This window comes from Oryzias melastigma, linkage group LG15, assembly GCF_002922805.2.
Source record: "Oryzias melastigma strain HK-1 linkage group LG15, ASM292280v2, whole genome shotgun sequence".
NCBI lineage: Eukaryota > Metazoa > Chordata > Actinopteri > Beloniformes > Adrianichthyidae > Oryzias > Oryzias melastigma.
In genome coordinates this window covers 1,570,988-1,581,522 of record NC_050526.1, presented here as the reverse complement: position 1 = coordinate 1,581,522, position 10,535 = coordinate 1,570,988, and the positions used below count along the sequence as shown (strand labels likewise).

General features: G+C 41.6%; 2 protein-coding genes across 6 annotated transcripts in view; one reads left to right on the top strand and one right to left on the bottom strand.

Annotated features, from left to right (window-relative positions):
* degs1 (delta(4)-desaturase, sphingolipid 1) overlaps positions 1-2,730 on the top strand; it is a 6,820-nt gene extending 4,090 nt beyond the window's left edge. Inside the window, exons 2-3 of one of the 2 annotated variants that reach the window (XM_024261325.2) lie at positions 1,215-1,957; positions 2,228-2,730. In XM_024261325.2, the coding sequence (XP_024117093.1) occupies positions 1,215-1,957; positions 2,228-2,374 (890 nt within the window). In that variant the 3' untranslated portion in view covers positions 2,375-2,730. The remainder of the gene's footprint in view (positions 1-1,214; positions 1,958-2,227) is intronic. The other variant, XM_024261326.2, reaches the window with a different exon arrangement.
* Positions 2,731-2,834: 104 nt separating this feature from the next.
* Positions 2,835-10,535, bottom strand: part of nvl (nuclear VCP like) — a 27,264-nt gene continuing 19,563 nt past the window's right edge. For all 4 annotated transcript variants that reach the window (XM_024261322.1, XM_024261323.2, XM_024261324.1 and 1 more), the window contains exons 14-24: positions 9,171-9,408; positions 8,818-9,024; positions 8,608-8,712; positions 8,186-8,248; positions 7,858-7,977; positions 6,624-6,723; positions 6,335-6,441; positions 3,943-4,019; positions 3,641-3,717; positions 3,340-3,437; positions 2,835-3,260 (exon numbers count right to left, since the gene is read on the bottom strand). In XM_024261322.1, the coding sequence (XP_024117090.1) occupies positions 3,216-3,260; positions 3,340-3,437; positions 3,641-3,717; positions 3,943-4,019; positions 6,335-6,441; positions 6,624-6,723; positions 7,858-7,977; positions 8,186-8,248; positions 8,608-8,712; positions 8,818-9,024; positions 9,171-9,408 (1,237 nt within the window). In that variant the 3' untranslated portion in view covers positions 2,835-3,215. The remainder of the gene's footprint in view (positions 3,261-3,339; positions 3,438-3,640; positions 3,718-3,942; positions 4,020-6,334; positions 6,442-6,623; positions 6,724-7,857; positions 7,978-8,185; positions 8,249-8,607; positions 8,713-8,817; positions 9,025-9,170; positions 9,409-10,535) is intronic.

Here is a 10,535-nt window from a genome sequence, read left to right as displayed (position 1 = left end):
GGATCTTTATATTATAGTCTTGATGAATATAAGACAAAAAACATAAGCCCATGAAACTAGAACGGTCCTGCGCTACAATGGCACTTGCGGCGGCTCTGTACTTTATGACGCAGATGAAGAGTGTCATTCTGTCTCTTTGTACCTTAAGACCAGGAGTGCAATGGTGCGCCTAAAAAACTCTAGGTCATACTAGTGAACCCAGTCGTTCTGTGAGGAAAAAAACAAAACAATCTCCATGACTCCAAAAGTCTCATTCCTGTATATGTTTACATGTTTAACTGCTTCTAATAAGAATATTTTTTTTATATTTCATTTGAATGCACATCTGACTCGTTCTGTTTGAGACAATGCGCACGTATGGCCGATGCTGGTGGCAGCTGTTTAGGCTACATGCTTTTGTGTACCGTAACTTTTCACCTGTTAACGCAATTAACGTATATCCAGCGGATTCTGAAGTGGCGTAAACGAGCCTCATGCTGGTAAGCGACAAGGGTGGAGCCATGTGTTTATGACGAGGGCGGAGCCAACGGTGTATGATGGGGGCAGAGCCACATATTTGTTGCTTTATGGTGCAGTGCTCTCATTCATTGTATATGAGCGCTCTATTTTAGTAATATTTTGCATATCGGAGTCAGCAAAAAAAAAAGCTGCTTTTCTCCACGTCAGAATCAGCGGATTCACAGAAGAGTTGAAGATTTAAAAGCCAATACAGTTGCACTTAGAAGAGGCGTGGTGCAGAATGCAGCAGTTCAAATCTTGTGAATCTTCCTCCAGGCTATTTCAGTCACAACTCTATTCCAGTAAATGAAAAACTTGGTTTCATAATTCTAGCTGGGCAAAAACCGCAACTAATAATTTCTCCCCATGATTACTTTACAAACAGTTGACACTTCATTACCAAATCTGAGTCCTTCATTGGTCAAAGTTCAACTGAAATAACCTCCAATCCATGTTCAATAGACATGTGTTTTGTATGTGGAGCCTGAAAACGGTCTTAAAAACTTACATAGCAACGGTTGAGCATGAGTATTGAATACAGAGCCCTGAAACAGGTGTTTACTTGGCTGCTTGAACACGCATGGATGAGGGTGGTGTAAACATAGCTGAAGACTGTAATCTGTTTGCATCTTGACTAACAGCTCACTGAGCTGACTCCATTAAGGTTTGAAGATTCTTCAGTTTTGTAACCTTGACTGTTTTTGTTTCTTCTGCAGCCAAATACCCAGAAATCAAGACCTTGATGGGGCCCGACCGCAGACTGAAATGGATAGTCTGCACAATGGTGGTCATCCAATTTTTAGCTTTCTACCTAGTCAAGGACTTGGACTGGAAGTGGGTTTTGTTCTGGACGTATTCCTTTGGCAGTTGCATCAACCACTCCATGACTTTGGCTATCCATGAGATCTCCCACAACACAGCGTTTGGAAACAGCAAAGCTACGTGGAACCGATACTTCGCCATGTTTGCCAACTTGCCCATCGGCCTGCCCTACTCTGCCTCCTTCAAGCGTTATCACCTGGATCATCATCGCTACCTGGGGGGAGATGGAGTAGATGTTGACATCCCCACCGAGTTTGAAGGGTGGTTCTTTTGCACTCGTTTTCGCAAGCTCATCTGGATCATTCTGCAGCCCCTTTTCTATGCTGTCAGGCCCCTTTGCATCAACCCCAAGCCCATCAGTCAACTGGAAGTGACCAATTTGGTCTTCCAGGTAGCCTTTAATATTCTGCTCTACTGGATGTGGGGGGCCAAGCCTGTGGTGTATATGCTAGCTGGCTCCATGCTGGGAATGGGGCTGCACCCCATCTCTGGCCATTTCATAGCAGAGCACTACATGTTCCTAAAGGGTTATGAGACTTACTCCTACTATGGCTCCCTCAATCTTCTTACTTTCAATGTGGGCTACCACAACGAGCACCACGACTTCCCCAGCATCCCGGGCCGGCGGCTCCCCATGGTGAGTTCTGATCCATAGCTGATGTAGTCCAAGTGGATGGTTGTTTTTAGCAAACCCTACCCTTTGCTATATGATCTTAGCTGCACCTTATAAAAACTGGTTCTTCAGAACCAGTTCTGGTGGTGGGATAACTTGTACTGATAGAGAACTGAGACAGAGATCTAAAGGGAAAATTGAGTCCAGGGACAAGGGAGAACTAGAGCTAGTGTGTGCAACAAATCTCAGTACTTGGATCAATGACCTTTGACATCAATATCTTTCTGTCTGCAGGTCAAGGAAATAGCATCAGAGTACTACCAGGACCTGCCCCAGTACACATCTTGGGTCCATGTTTTGTATGACTTCATCATGGACGACACTCTCAGCCCGTACTCCCGGGTCAAGAGAAAGCTGAAAGGGGACATCAAGCAGGAGTGATGGATCTCACTGCTCATCTGCAAGCCGACAGTCTGCTGTGTGTGAACACCGTTTGTGGTGTTGGACTGAGGAGCTCTTGTAACAGATTAGGAGACTGACTCTACTCACTGTGCTGCCTCTTCCTGCTTTAACACTTTCTCTATCCAGTATTACGATAAAGATTTCTTTGCCTTACAGCAGCATCCATGTTTGCTCAGACAGCTCACCAGAAATGTCTAAACTTCTGTTTCCAAGGCCCAAGCATGTTAAGACCAGATCTCCTCACCTGGACTAAAACATCCTGCTTTGTTTCAGTTACTGACCCAGGTGGAAGTCACAAAATGTGTTAAAAGGTCATTAAATTAATTTCACATTTACATGTGTTTGTTTTTTCTGATGAATTCTTTTCCTAAATCCTGATTGAGTAAAGACGATGTAAATATTTATGTGCCATTAAAAAAGTTAGATTCAATTCAGGATATAAAACACTTGCAAACTAGTTTATTGACATTAGTGATAACATCCGAGAAGAGCCCAAAGAATGGAGGAGGAAATCCTGTTTGTAGAAAGTCCACAGCGTTTGATGCTGAATGGCTCCTGTTTACAGAACAGAGGTGGTTCTGTCATGGTTTATTAAAGTCTGTTGAATCTTCAGCAGTTCAGTCTAGATCATCAAGTCCAGGGTGCAGATGAAACCCAGGTGAGGCCCAGATCTACAGGTTCCTGGTTCTGCATCATCAGTTTGAGGAAGTTCTCTCTTGCAATGACGAGCACGTCTGAGTGATTGAGACTGGACCATTGGAGGCTGCAGCTGTGAGGAGGAGTGTCCGCTGAAGATTGAAGACCAAGGATCAGGAGGGAATCATCTTCGGAGTGACTCTCTGAGCTGCTCATACCGTAGCTGCTCCTGGAGGCACAGAAACACGAGCTGGACTGCATCGACACTCCAATAACAATCCTGAGCTTGGATGAGAGAACCTCCTTACCTTTGGTGTCACAGATGGACGAACTTTGCCGAAAGCTTCTTCAAAGTGAATTCTGCTGACTTGAATGTCAGCAATGCAGCCAGAGGGAGGAATCTCACCTGGGTGCAGGAATGAAAACAAGGAATGAGCCTGGAGGGCAGCACCGATGCATGAGCTAGCTCGCTGGGGGAGGGACTTATTTAAAAGAAAATTAGAGAACCTGGAAGTTTCTCAGTCTTCAGACTGAATGAGAAGTAGTTTTTTGAACAGAGCAGTTCTGGCAAACTAATAGGTGGTTTGAAGAGCGGCTGGAGAGTCTTACCTCCTTGCTGGGACTTCAAATAGGCCTTGAGTGCATTTACAGAAGCTTCCCGTACTAAGGCAGTCAGGTCAGCTCCTCTGCATCACAGACAGACAGACGGGTCACAGACGTCTTTCTAAAGCTTATGAGAATGTTGCAAAGAGCCAAGGCTTTTAATGGATAGGCAGGAAAACTAATGGATTGAATTTGAAGGAAGAATCCAGTCAGGTTCCAGTTTTTATATCCGATTCACTAGAAGTTGGTGGATTAACTGAATTTGCAGAAGAAGATATCCTGGGAAAGAATGAAGCATCTTCACTTACGAGAAGCTGCTGCAGCGCTCATCTGATGCTATCTCTTCAAGATGGACATCAGGGTCCAGCAGAGGCATGGTCCCTCCCTGAAAAGACAGTCCTGATCGATTAGAAAGATTCACACTATGTTCACTTCATATTTTTGAACAAAGATTGGGGCCTTTTTCAAAGCAGGCATTTGTTTTTTCCAACAATGATTCCACTCTAATTATTAGATTTCTAATTATCACTTTTTTCACATAATTTAGTTGGATTATATTTATAACTCTGTTTTTATGCAACTAAACCTTTAAAAACCTCATTATATCACAGTAAGTAACCAGATCCCTGTGGTGGTTTACCAAAGATCATTTTAACATGGAACGTTGTTATCTTTAGGAGAACTTTATGAGTTGGAATACTGTTATGTAACACATATTTGGGATTTTTCGTTCTGACTACATGAAATCAAATAAAAGAAAATTTACTAAAGGGTTTTCAGCATTCTTCAAAAGTAGAAAGTCAAAAGTTGCATTCCAGAACATCTTTAGTGATTAAGCTTAGATTGAAAAGGGAAAAACTGAGTGGACAGTTGAGACTTTCAGCTTTTGAGTTACATGTAACATATCAATTATGATTATAAAAGAAGAACTGCACTATGTCTGTTGTCATAAAATCTGTTTTATTGCCACAACGGATTGTTCATGGTAACTACTAGAACGGCAGCGGCTACACCAACTTCTTACTAAATATGTTGACCATAATGTTGCAGTTATGACATAAAAACAAATGCAGTACTTTTGGTTTCAAACAAATATTGTTCCAATACTAATTCAACTTAGACCTGATTTCCTTGTGCAATATTGTTATGAAAGCACTTTTTTGAGTTAAAGCTCAAATAAGTTCTTTGACCTGCTGTTGGTGATCAAAATAACATTTCAGATATATTGCAAATGTTTTTGTCTTTCTTTGTATTAGAGTTTGAATTACACTCTGTGATGGTACAGTTGTTGGGGAGAAAATTTCAATCTGGCGCTTCATATCAGAAACGTTGCTGACACCTTACTTAGACTGTAATCTGAAATCTGCCCCTGATTTATTTCTTTAGATAAAATCTGATCCTGGAACCCAAAAAAGTCAGTGCCCACTGTTTAATACATTTTATGTATTTATTTATTTGTTAATTAATTAAAAAATGTTTTAATGTAGCCATGTTTCCAGACAGCACAGGATGGTGGTGTGTAGGATGAGTCTGGTGGTGAAGAAGATGAAGAAAGAGAGAGCAAAGGCAGAGAAGAGGACAAACTGGTGGAAGCTGAAAAAAGAAGACTTACATGACTCTTTTAATCAAAGCATTTGCATTTCATTTTTTCTGCAAGGAGTCTGATACATTTGTGATTTGTTTTCTTGTTTTTCTTTTTTTCTTCATCAGACCGTCTAGATCAGGGGTCTGCAACCTGAGGCTCTTTTATCACGTAATTGTGGGTCTTTAGCGTTCATAAAAAATACTAATGATTCAATAAATAAAAGATTAGTATTTATGTGTTGTCCTTTCTGTTTAGATGATTTTTAACACATCAAACAACAAAATAAGTTGAATTTAGTGTCAGAAATTCTGTAGAAGTGTTGTTGAAATTTGTGTTTTTAATTTACAGATAGTCAAATCTTATTTTGGTAATTTACACTAAAGTGATTAAAGTTTTGAACAAATGGAGTTTAAAATGACTGAAAATGATTCAGAGTTGTGTGATTTGTGCCTCACATCTCAAAGAATGACAATCAAAAACTCAGTTTATTTTATATGTTTTGAGTTTTTTTAATAAATAGATTCTATAAAAAATAGTATATTTTTGAGAGTAAAAGAAAAAAATCATAAAAAAGTCCTGATTATAAAAAACCTGTTTGAATGTCTTGCATTTGTAATACAAGTCAAGCTGCTGCACCTGTTTTGACTCAGAACACGTTTTATTTTGAAAGGAACTAGAGTGTGCTGCTGTCAAAAGTAAAATAAGTTACAACAGTTATACATAGAAACATATAGACGTTTTTGTAATTCAATTATTTAATATTTAAAAGCTAAATGTATAAATAAATGTTTAATTGCCAAAAAAGCATAAATATTGTGCACTTTTAAACGATAAAGTGAGACTTTGTGTCTCTCGTAGGTTCTGGTCGGTGAGAAACTGGACCAAATGGGTCTTTAAGTGTTAAAGGTTGCAGACCTCTGGTCTAGAAGAACTTTTATTTTCCAGAGGCATCAGATCATTGACAGGCAAAACTAAAACTGGCTCTTTACATACATACTTCTAAAATGAAAACATAATCACATTTTAATGTATTTTAACAAGCAAACTAAATAAACAATTATGTGATTTGGAGCATTATCAGTCCTGCTTTGTTGATGAAGATCTAATACAGTTACCTTGGTGACGGCAAGCAGAATAGCACAGCGATCCGCTGGACTGGGCAGACCCACGTAGAGCGTTTTGTCGAGGCGGCCCGGCCTCAGAACAGCAGGGTCGATAATATCTGAAGGAGGGAGGGATTCATGTTCATGGATAGCACCGTCAGCATGAACCACTGACACATGGAGGAAAGTGTCCTGCTCTCCGCTGAAGCAAACATCAGTAACAACATCCACATGCACACAAACCACGTCTCAGGTTGGAAACGACACTCTTCAGGATTCTGACGGCTCCAGCCTCTCATACCTGGTCTGTTTGTAGCAGCCATAATGAAGACCTGCCGGCGGGTCTCCAGCCCGTCCATCTCTGTCAGCAGCTGGTTGACAACCCGGACGCTGGCTCCTGACTGAACACAGATGCTGTGGTCAGCAACCAACAGCAGTGCTTTAGACGGGTCATCCTGCCCCCCCACAGAACAGTCTTCTGCTTGAACTACAGAGCTGGACGGCGGGCTTGGTTTTTAAAAGTGAATTTGACCATATGACTTAAGGCATAAATCCAAAAACGTGACGATGCAACAAAAGGATCATATCAATGAAAGTGTGCAATGCATATTTTAATGGGTGTGTATGGAGCTATTTTAGGGGCAACATTATTTGAAACCTAAATAAAACAAAATTGGAAAAAATATTGGTGTTCTAAAATAAACTTAATTATTTTCAGCTTCAAATATTCAGTTTTTTAGGTTTCAAAACTCAAAATTTAAACTTCAAAACTTTCAAATCTTTTTTTCATTTTCAACTCTTTTTTTTCGTTTTTGAATCTGAAAATTTCCTGAAAATGAGTCTCCATGTCTGTCTGGATCCACTGCAGTCGTTTCTGCTTGTGAGTGTAGGGGGGAGGGGGGGTGGGGGGTCCAATAGAAGGTTAACATAGAACTGCAGCCTCTGGAGGATCACCTTGATGTTGGTGGACTCCACAGACACCAGCAGCTTCTAATATGTGCTGCTGCTTTGTGATGGTATTTTAGCAGCTGCTCTCTAAATCTGATGGATTTGTCTGCAGAAACCTTCCTCATTCTGCCTTTATCTGATTTCATCTGAACGATGAAATATGGTGAAATATTTAAGGTTTTCATACGTTGTCCAAAGCACTCAGCTATTCTCCTCAGCAGCAGAGATCCTTTTTCTTTCTCACATTTCCTTGAAATGTTGGTCTGCTTAATAATGTGGAACGTCTTTCTTTAGTCGTTTCTCCTCTAAATTAACTCACCTGACAAACTAATAGTCACAGATGTTAAAGATTGATGTCGGTGATCCAAAGAGCCCAGAGACACAATATCATCCACGAGTTTTATTCAAAAACAAAGAATTTGATCTTTTTGATCTTTAAATACAATTTGCCTCATAATTTAGAACACACTGTAGGGTGGAAGGAGTCTTCACAGTTCACTCTGCACACCATCAATGTGTAAACTTGTTTCCTGGAACAAACATGGTGTGTTGCCACCATCATGGTGGACCGTCAACATATGACTTACCTCGTGGCCCGACCGCCGTGGACACAGAGCGTCGATCTCATCAAAGAAGATCACACACGGAGCAGAGTTGCGTCCTCTCTGGAAGACCTGCCTGACAGCTCGCTCGCTCTCCCCCACATACTGCATGATGCAGACAGAAGATTAGATCAGACCCTCTTTATCCATCCCACAACGGGGAAATTCACTTGTCACAACATCTCTGGGATCAAACATCAAACATCATCAGTTGACATCCCTGAGTTAGACTGTTGAGTTATACAGTATAAAAGTGTTTGGGATGAAAGAGCTGCACAACTGTCACAGTCTGTCACCTGCAAACTAAACTCACCATGTTGAGAAGCTCTGGACCTTTCACAGAGATGAAGTTGAGGCCCGACTCATTGGCCACTGCCTGCCAGGAGAAAGAGAGCAATGAGACAGCCTGCAGTCCTCCTTAAAACAGACCAGAGTCTGAGCATGCTCAGTCTTTAGAGGCTTTAGACTCTGATGTGATGTTACACTGTGGTCTGACTCCCAGGTAAGCCTCATTCCTGGTGCTTGACTCACATCATCAGTTTACTTATAAGCATCATTCAAAGCCAAATCAATACTAAAAGGTTGAGTTATCTGAGCTGTAAAAATGATATTCTGAAACAGATACGTTTTTGGTTAAATCCTGTTCTTAGCTGAAGCAGACGGTCTGGTTAGACTGCTGCATGTAGACAGATTACAACAACAAAGACTTCAATAGGTGTTGATGCTTGTGAGAACCTTCGCCAGCAGAGTTTTCCCACATCCTGGGGGTCCAGCCAGCAGCACCCCTGAAGGGGCACTGAGCCCCAGAGCCCTGAAGAGCTCTGGAGAGCGCACAGGAGCCTGCACGTGACAAAAACACACACAGGTGCTTTCTTCAGATATGTATTACTAACTAGCCTCTACACCTGTTAGCACAGTAAAGAGAATAAAGAGAAGGCTTCTTACCAGGATGGCCATGGTGAGCTCTTCTCTCACGTCCTGCAGGGCTCCTACATGCTCCCACGTGACATCTGGTACGGTGGCAAAGCCCTCCCTCTTGGCTGACGGCTGCACGCTGCTCAGAGCAGCCTGGAAGTCCAACATGACGATGGACAACACCGCCAGCTCCTCCTGCGGCAGCGTCTCCGTAGTCTTTAGCAGTCTGAGAAGGTGCTGCAGGAAGGAAGCAAAGTCAGAGTTCCTGCACGATTAGATTTAGTGTGGAGAATGAACTGAAACATCAGGACTCAGAGAACAGGTTGTAAAGTGTAAAACTGAACTACAAACATTCAGGATCAAATGAACTGGGGTTACTCTACCTGCAGCTGATCGCTCTTGGCTCCAGCGGGGCCGGACCTCTCCAGCTGCTCCTCAGCAGAGCCCTGAACCTCTGATGGAGTTCCGACTTTCATTAGGATCCTGTTGACGGCGTTCATGGCTGCCTCGCGGCACAGAGCCATCAAATCTGCACCTACGTAACCCGGCGTAAGCCGAGCCAGCTGTTGGAAGTCAAAGTCTGCTGGCAGCGTCAGCTTCCGGCACAGTGTCTTCAAGATCCTGCAGGGAGCAAAAGTCAATCATGTTGAGACTGTTAAAGTCACACATGCACAGGTGTGCACAAACACAGGTTATATTCAAAGAGGAGTTCATCAGTCGAAACAGCAAAAGCTAGAGGACTCTGCCCAGTCTGACAGTAAAAATGTCTCTAGAAGACCCAGTACCATGTTGGAAAGACATTGAAAAGGACTCACTCATTCACTAGCAAACATGAACAGCAGGTTTTGAATTAGTTTGAGATGCTTGACTCTGACTACAAGAGAACACGCCTTTTGATGACGCATCTACGCTTGTTGGTGTTCTGAATACAACAGTAAAAATCTATGCATGTTGTATTTAGAAGAAGAATTTAAGCTTTTTCTTTGTGAGTGACAGTTTTCTATTACAATGCTGCTCATGAATGTTACATTTTTGGTTAATGCAAATGTTAAACAAACAAAACAAAATTATGCATCTCGAGAGGTTTTCCTGTCAAATTGTTTTGATAAATGAGTATCACCATCTTTAGCTTTACATTCATTTTGTCTAAACCTGTTTTGTCCCTTTCGGGTTGACAGGGCTGCTGGTGTTGTGCTAATGTACGTCTCTTTTGGGCGTCATATTAATCCAAATGGACAGAAACCGCAACGACTCATCTCTCTATCATGATCATGTTTGGCTCTTTCAAGCTACACATGTGTCACTCACAAATCCCGGTCTCTGATTGGTCATTGTGTTGCGCAGCTGCAATGATGTGTGAGAATGTTGAACTGGATTGAACATTTAGTGCGCGCTCAGCAGCTTAGCTTTTTTAGGGTGCTGAGCGGGCACAGGTGCAGAGGGATCTGTCACATGGAGCACAACATGAATCAAGTATAAAAGGATTATATAAAAGAATATAAAAGGATTTGTGATCATTTCTTTACTTATCACACATTTTTATTATGTTCAAAATTAGTTTTTATCTTCGTTTTGATTGTACTCCGTTGTTCTTATGTAATTATCTTTTTTTACAACACAACGACAAAAGCCAAAGAACGAAGACATGGGGCTTTAGTTATCGTGTTGTGGCTTTAGTTATCGTGTCGTGGCTTTAGTTATTGTGTTGTGGCTTTAGTTGTCGTGTCGTGGCTTTAGTTATTGTGTTG